Genomic DNA, 21,995 nt, shown 5'->3' with positions numbered 1-21,995 from the left:
TCATCCACATAACATATCTCCAAGCGAGACTGAGTTTCTACCATATTCAATTTACCTAGGCTTGATAGCATCCATAACTACGCAGCTCACTTTGGTCTGTTGGTTGAACCTTTAACGACCAACCAAGAGGTTTTGGGTTCGAGTCTTGTGTATGTGATGTGTGTGTGAGTTTACCTTAAATGGCCTAAATATCCCAAAAATGCTATATGGTTGTATGTCGATATCAATTAATGATGTTTGGTCAGGAACTAAGCATCATTAATCACTTCGCATCAGAATTACATTATATTACTCATGCAGTTTAATATATTTGAGCATAAAACATAATCGTTTTGATATTCTCAGTTCTCACTGTAAAATCATAACTATAATAAGATATGAAAGCTCCAAATTATCGGATCTTCCAGTTTGAAACTCACTCACTGATAGGGCTCATCGAATCGAGCAATACTACAAGTTCACAGCCACATATTTGATATAAAGAAGCAGCGATAAACAAAAGATTTGATTTGAAAAATCCAAATATCAAAAAACTCAATTGCAAAAACAGACAGCACTCAAAGATAGCTAGTTAGTAAGATGATACAGGAGTTCTACCTATACATAGTTTAACAAGCATCTACTGATCTATTACCAGATTTACTTCTACTCTCAGCTTCACCAGCTGATCTCTTCCATTGGCTTTGCTGCATATAGCGATCATGATTTCAGTTTCCAGCTTCCCTAATGGCCTGAATTAATTCCAAATATGCGAACCTTGTGCATGTTTGGAAACTTGGCGATGACTAGCACAATCACTGCAAGTGTGTTGAAGAAAAGCATTGGGTGTTGGTAATCAGTAGTATGCGAGGCAATCAAGTACCTGCAAAAGAAAATTATCTAGTTAAAAAACAGCGGAAAAAATTCATAAAATACAAAGTTTCATTTCAAGGATTCATAGAGAACTAATAGATACGTAGGTATTTATTAAGTTGAGTTCAAGGTCCAGATTTGATACAAAAAGGTTGAAATTATTATACTGAAAAAAGATGTCTGTTGAAGGAGAAGGATATTTGACATGCTTGGCCTTAAACATGACAGTAGGAGCAAATGTTTGCAGGCTGTTGTAAAGCTGAATAACCAGTTCAAAACCATATTTGTTCATAATGCTAGTGCTAATAATGGCCTGAAAATAGAAAAGACAACATTTACTATAAAAACACTTTTTACCCAATAAAAATGCAGAAAAGTTGATTAAGGCTTCGTTTGGGATGACATTCTTACTGCTTCTTAAATCAGCTTTCTAGTAGAAAAAAAAATTATTATTTTTTACTAAAAAGATGTTTTAAAAAACAGTAAGAAAGTCGTCCCAAACAAAACCTAAGTCGTTAGACCTCCATTAACTTTCTTGACACAGACCAATATCAACAGAAGTTGGGGGTATCCAAATATCCAATTGCACCCATAGTTGTTTAAACTGCTAGCTCAGCACGATTGAACAAGTATAGGAGTAGTTTCTCTACCCTCAAAAGTCATTTATGGGTTAGAAATATGAAAACCTTAATCAGGGTGGAGTAAAGTGGGTTCAAGATTTATGCCAACCCAGGCCAGCCAGTTATTACAAGTTTTATTTAGTATTCATTCCAATCTTACCCGGCAGCCCATACCACAAATGCTCTATGCATTAAATCATTACCCCCTTTTAAACACAAGCATCATAAAATATCATCAATGTATCATGCACCAAAAGCCCACTCAATTATGTGAATCCCTCATAAGAGTAAAACTCTTTTAAATGTTACTCGACCATGGTGGAATGGCCACCTCTCATGGTAGGCTACAAAGCATGCAAACCATTTAATCCCAAGAAAATCATCGAGAGGGCAAAAATTTGAGCCTGATGTATCAATGATAAAATCTAATTTTAATTTAAAAGCTTAAGCCTATAGTTGAGGTATGATAACTTGTTGGATTTAAATCTAATACTCTAATGTGTGCCTCAACATTGGATTTGTGGAGTTCATTTCTAAGTGCATCCATTGAAAAAGTGGAATATACAAAATTTTAAAGTTTTGTAACAAGTGTAAATTTACAAGCAACCAGGTGATAACCAAATCTGGTAATAAAATCAATATTTCAGCACCTTCTAGCGTTTGGAGTTCAAAACATTATAAGGACTGAGCACTTATCCCCAATAGCTGGCTTTTGAGTGAAAGATAAAAGAATATAGCTCAACAAGATATTTCTGAATGAAAAAATAGCAGGTCACACAAGAAGTCGACATAGAATACTGTTTTTTTAGATGATGAATATATTAAACCATTGTTGCTATATTGAACAATTTGCATGGCAAGCAAACAGGGAATAGCTTGCCAAAACTAGCTGCAGTAGTCCCGTCAGAAATGCTTAGAGACATATGGCTGCTACTTGGCAAGCACAGGCGATAAGAAGAAGCCAAAATAGAAAGCTTCGGCAATTATCTTCGTTAAAAGTTAAATCTTAATTGCAACATCCTATTAAATTCTTCTAGGCGCATATAATTTCAAGTTTGTGAATTTCCCTAAAGCAACAACTTGATGACAACCTAATCCATATCAAGATGTTGTCAGAGCCATAACAACTATTTCAACAGCTAAATTTACAATGAACAAGTTCTCTTCCATTTCCACTTCAAATTACACATCCCCATCCAACATAAATACAATCAATCTTTTCAGTTCAGAGATCAATGAAAGCATTTAGTTATTGTGGAAGAAAAGTTCTATATCACGCCTCTACACGGATGAATCATAATAGTCACTCTTACACTACAATAGTGGTCAATTTGTCGCCACTCCGCCCTATCATCAAATTAATAAGCACCATTTGGCCACCTCTGCACAGCGTTTCAGGCTTCTACGTATTTGTTACAAGCATAGACGTGGAGCAATTAGAGCCATCACTCTGAGAAGAATCCAAAGCCTCATGACTAAGTAACCTCTTTGAGTACTAGAACCCTTGCAATTTTTATAAATACCCTATAGATTAATGTAATATTGTAATAAAGACCTTTGGCTACCAAGGTTCCCAAATTGAACTTAATAGTGAGAGAAGTGAGTTGGAAAATCATCACCCAAAATCAGATGATTCTAGAGTAATCAATTCTCATGAATAGATAAAGAAGAGTAGTCTTAAGAAATTTCATTCATTCATTCATTGCTCCCTCCCTCCCAATTTCTAGAAATGAAACTATCTCCACAATCAAAAGTTCTACTATTCAAAGTTTCAAACTATCTCCACATCCAAAAATCATTTGCAACTCCGCAAGGTAATGAAATGAATGTCAACAAGTTTTCAATCCCATTATATATAGGTTTGATGCCAAAGAAATAGCAAAATGAGATACATAGAATTATTAAGTAAAAATAAAAAGGATCTAGGGCTTTTGATCAAATTAGAAGCATTAAAAGCAAAGATAATAAGATATTGTTAAAGATGAACGCATCAAGATAAGATGAAAACATTTGAGAAATTGCTAAATGAGAAATTTAAGAAATAAATTATTTTGAAAGAGTTTAATGAATAATATTGTGAAATGTATTATAGATTGATCGAAAAAAGTGAAGTGAAGTAAAAACAAAAAAGATGTACAAATACCTGCTTTGGATCCATATAAGATACCACTTTAGATTTAGAGAATTATAGAGGATATTGCAATGACTTAATTAACAAATATTTTTAATATAATTTTGAAAACTAAAAGCATGTCAAATGATTAGAAAATAAGCATTTTAATATCAATTTTTTGGAATAAAGGTGATGTCTAAGATTATGCTAAAAAGAAAAGAATTAAACTTATGAGTTATACAATAAAGCTATAGGAGAGAGTATGAAACATAAAAAAATTACATTAAATTCGGAGAACCAATTTGGTTTCATGTCGGAATATCTACTATAGGAGTAGTTTTTATTTTAAAATAATTACAGAATAAGTATAGATGACAAAGATTTGCAAATAGGAATAGTTTAATAAAATTAGTGTCAAATGATTACGAATAGTAGACTAAGTATTATATGAAGAGAGGAGGTTTAAAATGATTTGTAAATAATAGTTTAATAGATCAATCAACACTCAAAGAGAATGAATAAAAAATAATGATTAATAATGCTGACCTCAAATATTACGATAAGGCTAACGATGATGATGATGATCTTGGCATGTGCATAATTCTTCATTAATATCTACATGCAATGAGCCTTTTAAGCTAGTTACAATATGTAAAATATAATTATGCTTCTATAACCCTACCACTTCGTAAGTTAGCATATATATCCACTCTTTTTACTGGTGTACGTAATCACTCCATTGAACTTTCTCTACGTTTCACTTCCAATAGGTTCTTCTTTAGTGTCTTCATTTTTTAAGTCTTTCATGTTGTTTAACAAAGGTATATTCTTGTACTTCAATACTTGCATATTTGTCAACATATGCCTTAGTGAAAAAACAAAAAATTTAGCAATTTGATCCATCAAAATTTATGAGCAAAATGTTTGTCAATTTCTTTAAAATATCAGTTGGGAACTTCTAATCTTTGCTCTTTATTGTGGTTTTGAGAAGTAAACCGCACAACGAAACAAATAAGAAAAAAAACAATGGAAATGAACACTAGGATTTAACGTGGAAAAACCAAAAAATGGGAAAAAAACCACGGAGCCATGCCACACCAAGGAATTCACTATGAAAATTTAAAAGAAATGACACGGATCGCTTGTCTCGCACTCTCTCTTTGTTTCTCTTCACTTCATACTTCATTCTTTACATAGAATAGACAAAGAGACGCACTTAAATTACACCAAGGGACGTAACCCTTCAAGTTAAGCATGAAAAACAAGAAACAAAATTGCCTAGTTCGACTCATAGTGTCGCGACAACAGGGTTTGGAGCGTCGTGGCTCTCCATCGTTTGTCTCTAAGTTACCTTGTAGTGCTTTGGTATTACAACCTACAGCGCCGCAACATTATATGATTGTACGGAAAAAAAATCTGGGGCAAGGCCCCCAAGTAAGAGGAGGCCCCTCTGCAACCCCCTGACAAGCTAGACCTATGAAATTAAAGTTTGAATCAACAGTGCAACCCGATTGATCGACACAGTCATATTCCAGACAGAACTAACATGTAAATGTTATAGTTGTTTCAGCCAACTTGATAATTATCATGTTTGATTTCAAGCCTTGTCAGTTACCAAATATGGTTAGATCAAAGCTTTTTAAAAAATGTTGTCCCATATAGATATTAAATTGTGTGATTTATAAATTTATTTAAGACAACCCAAAATTATTTAAAAGAATTGAAATCGGAGAATTTAGAGATGACTCAAGTTATATACTTTTAGTTCAATGCAAGCCCAACTTGATTGAACTTGACTCAATATCTATCCTATCCGAATCTTGGAAGGTAATGAAAATGGTTGTAAAAATATGATAAATCTCCCACATGCTCAGATTGCCTAAAATTTTTGTAAATTAAAGATTCAACATAACACATTGAGAAAAGTAATTTGACGAAAACAGTGCATAATTCAAAAGTTAAAAGTACGAACCACATTTTCTATTTCTCAAATGTTACTTGACTAGAACTTAATCTTTATGCAACTAGACAAGTCACTTATTTTTTATCTAGACTCCAAGCCACTTTAAAGTTAAGGAACACAAGTAATTAAACTTTATAACCTATCTTAATGAAACTAAACTTACCCGAATCCAATCTTGAAAAGTATCCACAAGTGTAGGAGTTAGGAGAATGAAGAAAAACTTAAGTACTTCAAGTAAATGACAAGGAAAAATGGTACTAGATTTAAGTTTGAAGATAGGAAATTATAAAAAATCCATATGCAAAGTTGAGAGTCCAAGTTACTCTATAAGCACGCATGTACAACGAGTAAAGGTAAAAGGAACATATTCAACCGAAAAACCTAAGGAATTTTAACAAAAGAGGACTGCATAAGCTTGTCCTATAACACTTTATTCTTAACATCTTCATTTTGCTTGAAGCCAACTATTCAGCTGTCTTTTGTTAATATCTACCTTAACAATCGAATTTTGAAAGGAGAAAAGTGAAGCTTATTGAAAAATAGTCAATATGGAAAAATAAAATTAAATGCTACTTACAAAACCACAGGTAAAACCGTCAAAAATTTCCTGTTATCAGTAAGCTGCTTTCCATTGTCTATTTGTTCCCACCAAGTTAATCTATTGTAGATACCCTGGTCTTCAGCAAAGGGAGTTCCCTTCTTCCAATGGAAAAAGTAGTATGTGACCTATAAAAGTAAGAAAACAAAACTCGGATTTATTGGTATGATTAACTACAATTATCTTAAAATTTATACATTCGTAGCAGCTAATCAGCTAACAACAGAAAAAGAAAGAATACTGCACTTCATATCTTTAGTTACAAGATAACTAAAAGAGAAAGCATGTGATGTCTCCAAGTTGCAGGTACAAAATTCAACAAGTCGTTGCAAGCATCCAAGATTTTTTTTTAAAGGTTGAGAGGCCTTTGTTTCTATCTTCATTGCTATGTAACCTATAACATTGAGAGTTAAGTGATTCACCGCTAAATTGAGCATTAGGTAATCAGGATAACATTAGACATTCAAATTGGGGTAATCTACATAACATCTATAACAAAAGAAATTAAGGGGAAAGGAGAAAAAAAAGAAGAAAAAGCCCTGACACCATTAATCTTGCTACATACCAATGTAATGTTTTGAGAAAACAACACCGAACCAAATAAATAACACTCAATGTTGCCCGGCCATTCAATAACAATATAATCTATATCACACAATTTCAAATGTTAGAAAAAAATAGAACCCCTAAAGACCTAAAGAACCATAACACCTTCATTCTAGATTGGTACATCCACCTTTTGGTCCTTTCTAAAATAAAATTTTCCCACTCAATGTTTTGCCCGGCCATTCAATAACAATATAATCTATATCACAAAATTTCAAATGATAGAAAAAAATCGATCCCCTAAAGAACCATAACACCTTCATTCTAGATTGGTACATCCACCTTTTGGTCCTTTCTAAAATAAAATTTGCCCAAGTCATTAATACCACAAAAACCAAAACCCCAAAGCAACCAAAAAGGTCCCCTTGAAAAACTTCTCCATTTAGATGCACCAAATACACACAAATTTCATCATCCTAACTACTTGAAATCGACTTAATAAATCTTTCTTCACAATAATTCTTCTTAATAGTTCCATTGCAATAATATCCAACTTAAATATCTTTGCCACTGTCATTAGTTTTCTCTCCTCTAAAGATATACTACCACTGTAACATCCTCAATCCTACTATCAAGTCTCCATCACGCTTAGCGGCCCAACCCCCCCTACCACAAGAAGCTAATTAACGCCCCAACCCCTTAAACAAGGCCATTAGTTTGGAACGGATCCAAAATGTTCAAATAAGTAGTTTGAATATTTTAGAGGTTAATCTTTAAGATAATTCTAGAAAATATCCTCTCCAAGTTATGCTGGTAATATAAAGCTATAGTCTTATTTTATGGAACCAAAAATTAGCACCGCATAAAGATAAAAGTCTCTCTTCTAACTCATTCTCTGAATTTTCCAATCTTCTTCCTCTTCTCCTTCCACCAACATAACATTCCACTCCCCAACAAAAAAAATAAAAATAAAAAAAATCCACAAACTATCAGGACAGCTCTGCTACATGGACCACTGTCTCAATAACCAATGCAAAAGAAACTTCAAATAGAACGATCTGCAAGGTCAGTTTAAAGCTTCCTGTGCTTTCCAAAGTTGAAAAAGCACACAAATTGCTTCATTTACTTAGGGATTATGTACCGCAAAGCAAATTAAGAAAAAAAAAATCCATCTAAAATACCAAGAGCTGCCGGCTATTGTGCCCTAGATTTTCCCTCCTCAAAAACTAAATCCCATGAAGCATAAATATGCAGCTAAATTAATGAATGAATGAAATTAATTTAAGTCAGCTGTTAAAATCGAATCTTTTCGAAGGATGAATCAAACAACACAATTCCAGATCAGAATCAACGATACACACAAAAAAAAAATTGGGCGAAAGAGGGTTACAACTATGCATACTCCAGAAAAAATACAATGAAAAGCATAATCAAAACGTATAAGATAGGAATTTGTCAGTAGTACGTACGGCGAAATGAGTAAGGTTAACGATTGTCCATGCCATGCCAGGGGTGCAGCCGAAGACCGAAAGGACCGTGAGCCAGGTGAAGAATATGATGAAGATGTAGGTTGTCCACACTCCCGGATACATGAACCACTCCGTGTTCTTGTTCAGATCCGGCGGCGGCACCGTCTGCGCGTAGAGTTTCGCCATCTAATCGTCGTTCACTTCGCTTATATCGAATGAAAGAGAAAGGGAAAAAACAGAATATATTGAGGTTTAGGTCGAATCAAAGGAGCTCTCTCTCGAACTTGTTTAAAGATTGAAGGCGGACTTGGCTTCTTATAATAATGGTGATTAGCTGATCCGCAGGAGAAAGTGCGGAATTTCAACGAGAAAGAGCGGAGGCAGCCGTGGAAGGCGGGGGTCTGACAAAAGATAGATCAACCTCGCGCGTTGACTTTTTCTCTTCACATCTCGTTTTTTTTTTTTTACTTGAAAATTTAAATTTATAAATTTTGATCAGTTTACTTTTTAAATGATAAATTTTGGAAAAAAAAAATAGACAATATATTATTAAATTTTTAATAATATAATTAAGAATTTAAAAGAAAAAATTTAAAATTGTTAAAGTAGTCCATCAAACAGGCGATTTATGTGTCAATCGCAGAACTAACATAATATTTTTAAAAATTTTATTACTTAAAGTTGTATGTTAAACAGACGACTTGCTACAGTAAATTTTGAAAAATAATTTCTATATTTTAATAGAAGTCAAAAATTTAAATATATATATTAATAAAACTTGATTAAAATGAACATTTTTGTTTTTTTTACGGTGATAATATACTTATTTTTAATTGGTATTTTTTTTAATGGATAAGCATTATAGCCAAAATTAAAGCAGAAAAAAAAAATAATTCAATGTTTCTCCTTAAACATATATAGGCTTTAAAAATAAATATCATATTCACATATATTTATTTATGTAAATTTTGAAACAATATGTTTTGAATGGGTGACTAATGAATGACTTCTTACACTGATTTATATATAAATGGATGATTTTTATTAATATATAAAAATTATATTTTACACTAACTCTACATTTTTTGCTATTCTCTATGTTTTTTTTTAATATTTATTTAATGTATTTTATTTTTAAATCATTTTTCAAAATTCATTGTAACAAGTTGTCCGTTTAACGGACAACATTACAATAGTAATTTCTTTTTAAATAAGTAGTGTTGCGTCCTGGAGTATTCGCGGCGGTAGAGAAATATATGGTTTAACGTCTTAACATTGTACGAAGATCCAGCATACAAGCAGATAAGAGAGAGGGTGAAACATTCATAAGAGACACCAGAGTTTTTACGTGGAAAACCCCTAAAAAGGGGGAAAAACCACGGGGCCTAGCCCAGTTTGAATGAATCCACTAGTATTTGTAGTCGTTACAAATGAGGCTCTTCCTTGGGAGAAGGCATTGGATTGATGTAGCAATTGTACATCATACAGATTGCATTACATAGTAGGAATTACATATACATGTTTGTATGTTCGGAAGGATCGTAGTCAGCAGGAGACCGGGGTCAGAAAGACCGTTGTCTGTTGATGGAGGCCGGAAGGACCATAGTAGGCGACGAAGGCCTGAAGGACCGTAGTCGGTAGGAGATTGGGGTCTGAAAGACCGTTGTCTGGTGATGGAGGTCGGATGGACCGTAGTAGGCGACGAAGGCCTGACAAGGACCGTAGTTTCGGTAGGAGACTGGGGTCTGAAAAGACCGTTGTCTGTGATGGAGTCGCGATGGACCGTACGTGGCGACAGAGGTCAGGAAGGACCGTTGTAGTAGGGCAGGGGTATTTGAGAAGTAGAACTCTTGGACGTCAGGTTAGAATGGCCCAGCAGAAGTCCAGACCATCAGAGTGGATGTATCCCGACAAAGCAAAGGCGTCAGAGTGAAGTATGTCTAGCGGAGGAGAGGGCCTTTGGCGAAGGTGAGGGCCTCAAGGTGAAGGTGAGACATCAGGTGTTGTGAGGCTTTGCACGAAATTGAAAGGCCTCATGTGATTTCTGGTGTGAGTATACGGCCTTTGATGATAATCTGACGAAGACAATGGCCTTGGCAAGTGAGGGCCTCGGCCGTGGTGAAAGTGGAGGGGCCTCTGGCGAGGGTTTAGGGCCTCTGACGAAGGTGAGGGCTTCTGGAGAAGGTGAGGGCCTCAGATGAAGACTGTCAGGCCTGAAGTCGGCCTTGAGAGAACGTGTGTGCCTGATGATGTCGGGCCTTCAGTAGCGCGTCGCGGCCTTGAGATGTCGGTGGTGCGGTGAACTCCCGAGCGTGGTCCGTTGAGGCTCCACGCGGTGATCCGGCGAGGCTCCGTGTGGGTCCGGCGGGCTTCGGCTTGGTCCGGCGAGGTTCCGGCGGTGGTCAGAGGAGAGCTTCCTTTCCTCTTCCTCTCTTCTTGCTTAGACCCCCCTTGTGAGAATGAGGGCTCTATTTATAGATTTTCTGGAGTGGCATGGCCCGTAAATAGGCGTGAGATCAGGGGCGAATAGGGAGTGGTTGAATGGACGGCCGATATTAAATCCTACGATCGTGCACCGTTCGTTGGTCATTTGAGGGCCTTAGTGATGTTGGAATTCAGTGATCTTAGGCTCTTTGGATTCGTCTCATCGAACCGTTCGATTCGAGTATAAGCTCGTCAAAATCGGAGTCTGTTTGGTAACTCAAATTGTGGTTTGAACCTTCCAACAGCGCTTCGGGTCCATGATTCGGACCCATTTGGGCTTGGATCGAGTTGATCTTGGTGTCGTTGGGTTCGTATTTCCGAGACGCTCAGTTTGACTGTAAGCTCGCTGAAATCGGAGTTCGGGTGCTCCCAAAATTAAATTTTGAAGTTTCCAACTATCTTTTGCCTCGAGATTCGTGCCCGATCAAGATAATTTTTTGACGATGTATCAAGTAGTTTGTTAGTTCGACAAGTAGCACATGACTCGACAAATCTGAGTCAACATAAAACGACCTTTTGATGAGCTACTTTTTGACAATTTTTTTTTTCAATGCTTAATTACATTATTTAAGTTTTAATAATACCTAATTTAAAAATTTTCTCTAAATTATTTTAAGATGATTTTTTATTAGAATATTCTCAACCAATTTTTTTCTTTGATTTACTCATATAACTTAGTATTAAGTTTTTCATAAATTTATTATATTTAATTATATTAAATTTAAATAACAATTCTTGATGCATTACATATACTAAAACTTTCGAAAATAAATTGAAGACCATTTAAGCTCGAATTTTAATAAATTTATAATAAAACTAATTGCTTAGATGAGACAAATTAAATGGCGCAAAAGTCTATCTTATTTGAGTCCAAATGAATCCAAATCAATCTTAAAGCATATTTGAATTTTTTTTGCATTAATTAAATGACTAAATGATCTTCAAACATTACATGCTTACAATCAAATTGAACAGCTTAACAAGACGAATCCAACGAGTCAAAAATAATTTAGTTCTAAGGTCATTAAGGCTTTAAAGGCTTAATAAATTATCTATGATTATATTGTTTAATATAAGTTGTCCAATTGAATGTTATGAAATTTTGATTAAATTTATCAAAATGTAACTTCCAAAAAAATTATAAATAAATCATCATTCTCATGCATGAGCGAGATCAAGAGATTTCAGAGAGCTTGAAGCTTTGAAGATCTCTAGCATTCTACTTAAAAGTCAACGTCTACAATCACCACCAACTTGATTTGTTACTATTTGATTATCGTCGTAGGACCGCCGTCACAACCTAACTATCACCGCCTTTTTATTATAGTCCATCCCTCTTCATCTGAGCATCATTGTCTCACTGTTACTTTCCAATTACCACCGTGTGATTGTTATTGCAAGATTACCATCAGTCAACAACCTTCTCCATATCATCATCGCTAGATCGCTTTCATCATACCATAGTTGTTCGACTATTAATATCGTTCAATAGATGTTGGCTTCGTTTGGGACAACTCTCTTAATGCTTTCTAAAATAGCTTTTTAGTACAAAAATTGCTAATAAATTCTTTTGAACTGAAAAGCTATTTTAGAAAGCATTAAGAAAGTTATCACATATGAAACTGTAATCACCCCTACTTCTTTCGCAACTTCTACTATAACTATATGAGAGTAAGAAAGTATACTCAACTTTGCAATACTGCCCTCTTCAGTTATAGAAAGAACTGAGTGTTATAACTTGAAGTATATAATTTATTTAATTTTACTAAGCTAGGCCCATAATTTATTTCCTATATGCTTTCTTCATCTATTATAGAAAGAACTAAGTATTATAACTTGATGAGTTTAGTAAACCAGACCCAATTATTAAGTATTCTTATTTTGATTAATATAATTATTTAAAAGCTTAGTTATCATAACTGTATATAAGTAATGTTTAATATATACTTATTTTTATGAGAAATTAAATAGTTTGAATTGTACAGCATTCCAAGTTAGAAATAATTATTTCTATTTTTGAAATTACATATAGATAAGAAATGATTAAATCATGATGGTATAATTTATTATTTAAGATTCCAACTATCAAATAATCAAAGAACTAAGTAACTTTTAGATGTTTAATGAACACATTTTTTTCTCAAAATGTAGAAAGATAAAAATTTTAAAAAATTGCTATAGATATATTTAAGCTGATCATTAGGAAAAAGCACTTTCTTTTAACTCCGTTTTAGAAAGCAATAAAAAAGCCGTTCCAAACGAAGCCTTAATAGCCTTTATCAGTTCTAAAATTTCAGCCGGAAATTGCTCGAGTATTCTCACATCGGTAATGTTGTGAATTTGAGTAATTATAAGGTCATTTATTTTTCAAAAAGATTTGAACTGTTTTAGGATTATAATTTTTTAGGAATTTTACGTATATAACATTTAAAATTATTGAAAATATATATTTAACACATAAACTTTTATATTTACTAATATACCACATAAAATCCACTTTTTTTTTTCTATTCACCACTCCATTAAAGCGATGAGATACTTGTATTCAATGTGGAATGATGCCACTGACAGGGAAAACTGTCGTTGATAGTGATTTTTGATGAAAGGTTTAAACATAATGTTAGAATTGATTGAAAGATGAATTTGATGTGGTATATTAGTAAATATAGAAATTTATGAGTTAAATATCTATTTTTAATAGTTTTAGATGTTATGTATATAAAAATCTCTAATTTTTTTGGGACATTTAGTTCAATTAAAGCAAACTCAAGCATACATCACATTACTTAAGACTCAACCTAAGACCTCTTGATTAGTAGCAAAAGCTCACAACCAACAAATCAAGATGAGCTGCATTAGTACTAAAATAAAAAAATAAGTATTTCAATAATATCCCATACAATATCCCATGCATTAAAAATCGGACCGGACAGGCTGAATCGGTCTGCATTTTGAATAGCCGAACGGTTCATTTGAAAAATGATTTGAGCCATTGAGATCAAATCAGATGACCCCAAAACTAACTAAGATAAAGCTTATAATTATACGGAACCAAAGAAAAAAAAACCCTACTTATGTCATATTTATTTTATATTTAGAGCACACCAATTGCATATATAAACTATAAGATCTCAAGAGCAATTTCGATTTCATCTCTCAAGTTATGACTACAAAGAGATTGCACAAAATAATAATATATTTAATTTTAAATTTATTGGATTTATTTGTTATATTTCTAATTGTTTCATATTAAGATTATGTTCAATTTTTGTTATATATTTGCAAATGATTATGTCATTATTATAATATTTAAATATAATAAATGTTTATTACGTTATCTGGTTATACTCCGGTCGAACCATTGAACAGCTAACCTCTCATTCTTTCAGTTCGTTGTCCGATCCGATTTTCAAAGTCTTGATATATGATCTTCAAATATTTGACTTTGAAAAATAAAAAATGATTTAATTGGGTCTAAATCCTACGAATAAAGCAGTCACATAAACTTGTATTATGGAATATATACTTCTGATATCAAAACATATGATCATTTAAAAATTTAAAAATATTAAATATTTTTTAAAATGAGTATAATATAAAAATAAATTAATTAATCAAAAATATATTTATTTCAAAATAAATTCAATCCAAAATTTTAATTATTATATTATTATTTCAAAAATTAAATTCTAACATATTTTTTTTCTCATTTATTTAATTTGATTTACTGCCAATCAAACTTAAGATATTAATCAACCTTATTAAGATATTAATCAAACTTTATTGTTTTGAATTAGTAAAACCTTGCATGAAATTCTTTATTATATTCACAAACTTTTGCAATCATCAATACATATAATTACTTTAAAGCTAAAAGGAGATATATTATTTATATAATTTTCTATTTAAGAGACTCATTCTCAGTTCCCAATTCCCATACAGCCATTTACCAATTGAATATAACCTCAAAACTCCTCTAAGAAAGTCAAAAAATAATTGCTTGGATGAGTCTCTTTGATCAATTTTGGCTGTTTAACACAAAAACAAAAATGTCTTTACTATTAAAAACAAGAGAAGACAGCACTGAATAATTTGAATTCACTGAAACTCATAGATATATATTTAAAAAGTGTAAGTTTCTATTTCATGATTTTTAATGAAATATATATTTTTTCTATTAAAGATAGAGTGAGAAAGGATAAAGAACAGTTCATTAGATGTAGCTTAGTTCTTAGAAAACAATCATTATTTATTTTCTTTGGATGATTATGATATAAGAAGGGCTTTGAGACGGCTTTCTTACTGCTTCTTAAAACAACTTTTTAATACAAAATTTAAAAATTTTGTACTAGAAAGCTGCTTTAACAAGCAATAAGAAAGCCGTCCCAATGCTTCATTTGGGACAACTTTCTTACTACCTTTTAAAACAATTTTTTAGTACAAATTTTTTTATTTGTGTACTAAAAAGCTATTTAAGAAGCAGTAGGAAAGCTGTCCCAAACAATACCTAAATTGATAATATATGAAAAATAGAGCACCTCCTTTTAATTTATGTAAGTTTTCAAACATTTCAACACTATTGATTGATATATTGTAGTTATTGTAACCAAAAAATATGAGAAGTATTCCAAGTCCTCGTACTTGGTTAATATTAATTACCAACAACATCAATCAACCGAAGATTGTTATATGAATCATTGAAATACAACGAATTATTGAATTTCCTCTGCAATATCATTTTAAGAGAAGATATTGAAGTAAATTTAAGGTTTTATTTGGAACAACTTTTTACCACTATTTCTTTGATGGTTTCAATAAACTTTCGTGTTAAACAGCTACTGTAGAAATCAATAAGAAAACTATCATGACTGAAGCATAAGTGTCCATCATCAAAGCAAATTTTCTCAACTCCATTTGATGGTATGTTTTGTATTATGTCATGTACAATTTGAGGTAGGCATTACATATTTCTTATATTTTTTAGGTGATAGTCTCATGTAACTACCAAGGACTTGATGACCCACTACAAAAAAAAAAAATGTATTATTTCAGTAGCACTTTGTTGCAACAGTTTCAAAACCACTGCTATAGATGACTTTTGCTAGCTGGTTTAATTGCCGCTATTTGTGTCTGTTTAAACTATTACTATAGAAGTCGTAACAAAGTTGATGTTTTTTTTTCTTAAAATAAGATATTCTAATGATTTCTCCATAGGCTATACGAGCAAAGGAATTTGAGTAGTTACTAGTAGAATTCTAATTAGAATGAGGATTACACAAGGATATAGACCACTTGGATAACAAATCATGTTAAATTATTTCATCTAATTTACCCTCAAGTATTGAAAAAATTTTATAGGGATGCTTTGATACAATTTGTATTAGGATGGGGTTGAAAATCATTGGACTTGCTTTGAGATTAATATAATACATATTTTTTATATATACATACATTGTCTTGTTCTCTTCTTACCCTCTCCTTAAATGAAGCCAATTTCCCCTTTAGTTGGTATTGCTAATGTGATTTTCCCAGTCAAGTCAGCATTGAAAAACTTAGGACATGCAAATTGACTAATATCAATTAGGGTTGTTAAAAGCTTTTCAAAGCCATGTTAGTGTTTGGTTGTGTTTATTAATTTTTTAATTCATTAAGAGTAGTTGGGGCAATTATAATAATTATAATTTTAAATTATTATCATATATTGTCAGCGATACCAAATGATATCGAACCATGGTACACATCAAAGGGATGATGTGGAGCATTCTGATTAGTCTCCGGACGACGTTCGGCGTCCACACAGAATGAACCCTCACATATACAAAAAATTTGAACTTATAATTTCTTAATTTCTTAATGGCTGCATGTGGATTAATTGGTTACAGACAAAACTGCTCTCTTTTCGCCTCCCATTGTGTATGCAATCCGAATGCAGAATTGTGTTCGGATGCTGGGTATTTACTGCTTATTTCACTGTGTATTTTTTGATATATTATGTTTTCTACGTATTTTTTATATATTTTTTGTGTATTTAGTGAGTATTATTTATTTTCTAATTATTTGCAACGAAAAAAATTATATTTCAAAAAATAAGCAATAAAATAAGCGCACCTCGGTTCCGATTGTATACACAATAATTTCTCTTTCGCCGGAGCCTGTTGAGGGTTTCGACGGGCTTTGCCGTAGCGCTGGCCGGCGGTACGGTGCGCTCTGGATCGCCAATCTATTAGCGGTATGCTTTGGCTTTCGCTCTTCGCGAAGCCCTCTGGATATTCTCTCCTCTTTTTTTCATCCTATAAAAGTTTGCTAAATGATTAATACGCCGCATCTTGATATATTCCCCTGCTTTGTCTGCTCGTTGGTATTGTGGTATAGGTCTTCCATCGATTCGTTTTTCGCGGGCTTTAATGACTTCTGATTCTGCTTTATTTTGCAGCACTTGGGTTGATTTCCAAATGCAGGAAAAACACAGATTTTGGGGGTTTTCAAATTCCTGAAATTTTTACTTCATATTTCATTTGTTGTTTGCGTCATATCAAATATGACAAAAATGTAAATTCAGAAAAATAGAATGCAATATATTACTAATGCAACAGCCCTTTAAAAAGACGCATCTTTCTATTTTGTAGAAGGGAAACTTTTATTCAAATCAAAGTGATTATCATTCATCATATTTGATTTTAAATCATCGAACGTTAAATTTCTATTTCACATCGCTTTAAAAAAAGTTTCCAAGCCATCGGATCAATGCTTATATTCATGCCACAGGCAACTCATGAGCTTGAACACTTATTTTGGGCTTTGAGTTGGGCAACAAAGCATTTTAGAATTGTGTAATTTACTATCAATCTTCCTATCCATTATGTTTGCCTTTTGAAAGTGATGTAAGGTCCCTTACTACTTATTTTTTGAGCAGCTTTCCGTTTTAGAGCTATTTGCATACATGTGGGTTTTACTAAATCTTGATCCTAATTTTGTAAGGGTAAATGCTTTGATGTTATGACTTTGGCATTGTAATAATCATGATAACGTTAGACTATTTGGTATAAATATGTTGACTTGATTGCTAATATAGTGAAAATCAAGCGAAAGAATGGTGCATGATTTATGCGACTTAAGCAAAGTATGTATGGAGGACAACTTTTTGGTTCCCATAAAGAAACTAATGGGTGATAGTACACCTACTTATGGCATATTATTGTTTATGGACAGATCACTGAAACATAATAAAAAAAAATGGTTACATGGCTTTCATCATTAGCCTTATTCAAACTATTTATTTAGGTTGAACTTTTTGAATCCTTATTTTCCATTCATTCCTATTGAACACTTGCTAAGGTGTTAAACTTATTATTCACAGATCATATTTAACTTCTATTCATATTATCTTAGGATTTTACTTGATTTTCTAATATTTTGATTCTAATCCTATTTATCTATCTAATGGATGCATTTCTACCTTTTATTCGTATAAGTCTCTCTAGTTTGTTTGATCTTCTTTAAACGTCTTTGAGTCAGTTGCGGGGTTTTCACTATAAAGACAACTTTTGAGGAGTAACTCTTGTTTTTATTATTTACAACCTTATAACCTATGAGTGAAGAATCTAAGCTTTGGTATCAATTTGATTTGTGGATTGAAGGGATGATCACATGTGAACTTTCTCTTCAACTTTGTACATAAAGAAAAACTATGCTGTAAAGGTCAAAGCTATGGGCCTAGCTTTAATCTTTAAAACACTCAATGCAATTTAAGAATATGATAGCCTTCTTTTGGTGTAGATTGTGATGGTGAATTTCAGTAATAGAACATCTTCCTATTATATGAAATTGGCCACTACATATGCGAGTGATATGGCCTGGAATTCTAGAGGACTTGCATTAAGCCGAGGTGACTATGAAAGTAATAAACAAAAGCTTGAATAGGTAGAGCCTTACTAAAGTATCACTGGTTGCTTTCTTGGTTGAATTCCTTTGATATTCTTTTCCATTGTTTTTTCCTTGACTCTACTTATCAGCTTCTTCTATTTACCTCAAATTCTTCTTGTGCCCATGATTTGTTTTAACATCCAGTTAAATCCTTTTCCTCATCACATTTCTCGAGTAGATGCAAGCATGTGCCTGCCCTCAATTTCTTAAGCTGTTTTTATATAGAATGATTAATGTGCTCTTGCTACTTAATATTTTTTCACGGAAAACTTTCAATTGTCTCCCCTAAAAAAATAGTTTATTTATGTGCTTCTTTTAAGAAAAGAAATTTCACTGTCACTATATGTATTTTAGAGAGAGAGATATGAGGTCCTAATGTAATTCCCAAGGACTAAAATTCAGAGCTTTACACCTAATATATTGAAATTGGAAGTAATAAATCTATTTTTTAGTTTTTGAACACTTCTCGACTCTTAAGACGCAGGCTAAAGGTAGAGGGTTTGGTGCTAAGGAATGAGTTTGATTCTTATCCTAAATATCTTATGCTTCTTATGTCTAAGGATTTTTATATTTTTTTAAAGACTATGAGAATGAGCATGGCCCACCCTAGGGTGGGTTATGTCTTTCTCTTGACTTAATTACAACTAACTTGGTTTTTAGACGTATATAGGGTCACACTAGTGGTCTACCTAAGATCACCTAAGGGACTTGGGGTTAAATGGGATAGTAATTATAAGGCTTAAAGATATCCTAGATCATCAAAGACATCTTACCAGCTAGTTTAGGAGCAAAATGGCCTCCTTGGTCTCGTATGACCAACTCCCTCTAGCTATGAGGTAACCCAGGATCAACTGACACTAATATGAAAACTGATAGTCTGCTTAATCTCATCTAAAGGAAATGATCAAGCCCTATAGAAAATTCGTTAAACAATTCTAGTACCGCATGAAATTGTCGAAGGCAATCCAATGGTTGGAGTTTATGGTCACTTGGAATTAAGCTAGTAGAGAGAATGCTAAGTCACTTAAGCGCCACCAAGGCTAGTTAGGGTCAAATCAAGTCAAAAGGACTCCTGATGATTAAACCAAGTATCTTTTAAAATTTATGATTTTTATGGATTTTAATAAAGTTCCAAGAGATGTGCTCTAAAAAATTCTAGAAAAGAAATAAGTTAATAGTGCTTATATTCAACTTATTAAGGATATATATGTAGGTGTTGTTGCTTGTGTTCAAACATAAGGTGGTTTAACGAATTATTTTCCTATTTTAGTTGGATTAAGTTGAGGATCAGTGTTAAGCCCATATATTTTTTGCTTTAGTTATGAATGTTCTTAATAAGCATTTACAAGATGATGTACCCTATTGTATGCTTTTTGCTTATGATATTCTTGTTGTTGATGAGACTAGAAAGAAAGTTGAAGAAAAACTTGAATTATGTAGGTCAACTTTAGAGTCTAATGGTTTTAGTTTGAGTAGATTTAAAACCGAATATATGGAGTGTAATTCCAGCAGCCCAACCATCGATTGTTCCTAACCTTAGCACCCCTCCATCCTTAGCCATTGAACAGGCGCCATCAATAATCCAAACTTTGATTTCTAACCTTAATTCTCCATATGAAGAATAGCCCTCCACTTCAACTGACACCCTCGCCTCACCCACTTTGAAATCCCTCCCTGGTGCTGCTATTATAAGTCCCCTAAACTCATCACCAGCAACAAATTGATATTCTAAATGACCAACATACTATGCAAGAGCCAATCCACAACTTACCAGGAGTGTCGTCTAGCCCGCGCCCACCTGATAAGGATGTTCTTGTGATTCAGTCAGATTAGCGACCTATTGTTTCCGACAACATGGATAAAGGCAACAATAAAAAAAAACTGTCTACAAACAAACCCCTCTAACAACAAAAACACAAGAGCTAAGAATGCCAAGAAGGCGTCCACACCCACCTCCAAGTCATAATGATTAGTCCCCAATTAGCAGCATGGAACACCCGTGTGTTTAACAACCCGGACAAAGTACCGTGTTGCAAATATATTGTTTCTAGATTTGTTGTTTGTTCTCGAAGCTTGAGTTTCTACTCTGTCTGCCACTAATCCTTAGTTCTTATCCGCCAACACCATTTTCCCTCATGAAGGTTCTTTTGACAATTTTGCTTATTCATCCCCAGAGAGGATTTGGATTAAATGGAATGCCCTCATTATAAATTTCAAACCCCTTCTCACTTCTAACCAGTTGATCCATGGTGTGGTTTTCTCGGGTCATAATGAGGCTTACTTGGTCTCTGTCATTTATGCTGCTAATTCTCTGGAAGAAAGACTCACTCTGTGGAAGCAGATTTCTAATTTGGCAAAAAATATTTCCTCTCCTTGGATTATTCTTGGGGATTTCAATTGCTGCAGATATGCACATGAAAGAATGGGTGGTATCACTCTCAATAATGGAAAGCTTTCTGATTTCAACAACTTGATTTTTAGCATTGGTGCTCATGAGTTGTCTTATGTTGGAAACTATTACATTTGGTATAATCAGAGAATTGATAACCCCATTCATATCAAGCTGGATAGAATGTTAGTCAATGATGCTTGGTTAGATTCATATTCCAACTAGTTTTATAGAGTTGGTGATCCGCAAATCTTTGATCATTCATCTTTCATTTTGCAAAATGATACAAACATCCATCATATGCATATATTTCTTTATAAGGACTACTGGACTTCTAAAGCTGACTTTTGGGACTGCCTCATCTTTGCATTCTCACTACCCTCTTTCAGCAGTCCAATTTGCTCATTCTACCAGAAGCTCAAGATTCTCAAAAATAGTATTAAATCTAATTCTTGGGCTTCCTCTAACTCTCTCAAGCAAGAAATTGAAGATTTTTCCAATGCTCAGCATCTTCTTCTGGAACAAATTCAAGCTTCCCCTTTGGATCAAGCACTAAACATGGTCTTGAAGAGAAATAATCACATACTGTCTGAAAGAAACTCTGATTGGACTGCTTGGATATCTCAAAGAACTAAAGCCAAATGGTTGTCTTGTGGAGAGGATGATTTAAAGTTTCTTTACTCTAGAATCAAAGCCCGACACAATCATAGCCTGATAAAACCTATTACCACGGCTGAAGGGGTTCTCTTTAACCCCATGGATATCAACAATGCAATTGTTAATCACTTTCAAAATCTCCACAACACTCCATATATGCCAAATTCTGACAATTGGAATTCTCATGTTGGGAACACCATACCCCAACATCTCATCTCTAGCTTAACTATCAATGTTACCATGGAAGAAATCAAAGATGTGGTTTCTCTTCACCCAACTCCTCATCCCCTAGCCCAGATGTATACACCTTTGAATTTTATAAGTCCACCTGGAACACCATTGGAAAGCCACTATGTGAAGTTGTATCCTCTTTTTTCCACT

General features: G+C 33.4%; 1 protein-coding gene and 1 long non-coding RNA gene across 2 annotated transcripts; one reads left to right on the top strand and one right to left on the bottom strand.

Annotated features, from left to right (window-relative positions):
* Positions 1-448: 448 nt before the first annotated feature.
* Positions 449-8,588, bottom strand: LOC110110608 (ORM1-like protein 2). Its single transcript, XM_020842182.2, has 3 exons — positions 8,162-8,588; positions 6,126-6,274; positions 449-862 (listed from the first exon to the last, which is right to left on the bottom strand). Exons 1-3 carry the CDS (start codon positions 8,345-8,347, stop codon positions 724-726), a joined length of 474 nt encoding a protein of 157 aa, XP_020697841.1. The 5' UTR covers positions 8,348-8,588; the 3' UTR covers positions 449-723.
* An 8,152-nt stretch (positions 8,589-16,740) lies between these two features.
* LOC114581302 lies at positions 16,741-17,348 on the top strand. Its single transcript, XR_003703178.1, has 2 exons — positions 16,741-16,874; positions 17,079-17,348. It is a non-coding gene; the product is annotated as an uncharacterized LOC114581302 (long non-coding RNA).
* The last annotated feature ends 4,647 nt before the right edge of the window (positions 17,349-21,995 follow it).

Source organism: Dendrobium catenatum, unplaced genomic scaffold (genome assembly GCF_001605985.2).
Source record: "Dendrobium catenatum unplaced genomic scaffold, ASM160598v2 fragScaff_scaffold_1639, whole genome shotgun sequence".
In the NCBI taxonomy this organism is placed as follows: Eukaryota; Viridiplantae; Streptophyta; class Magnoliopsida; order Asparagales; family Orchidaceae; genus Dendrobium; species Dendrobium catenatum.
The sequence above is the reverse complement of the archived record's forward strand: the minus strand, read 5'-3'. Positions and strand labels throughout refer to the sequence as shown.

Bases quoted from the DNA above. Each gene is read 5' to 3' on its own strand.
- LOC110110608 (XM_020842182.2), bottom strand. From the start codon at position 8,347: ATGGCGAAACTCTACGCGCAGACGGTGCCGCCGCCGGATCTGAACAAG. The intron at 6,275-8,161 runs GTACGTACTACT...TTACTTTTATAG, and splicing joins TTAACCTTACTCATTTCGCC to GTCACATACTACTTTTTCCA. The intron at 863-6,125 runs GTAAGTAGCATT...TTTCTTTTGCAG, and splicing joins ACGGTTTTACCTGTGGTTTT to GTACTTGATTGCCTCGCATA.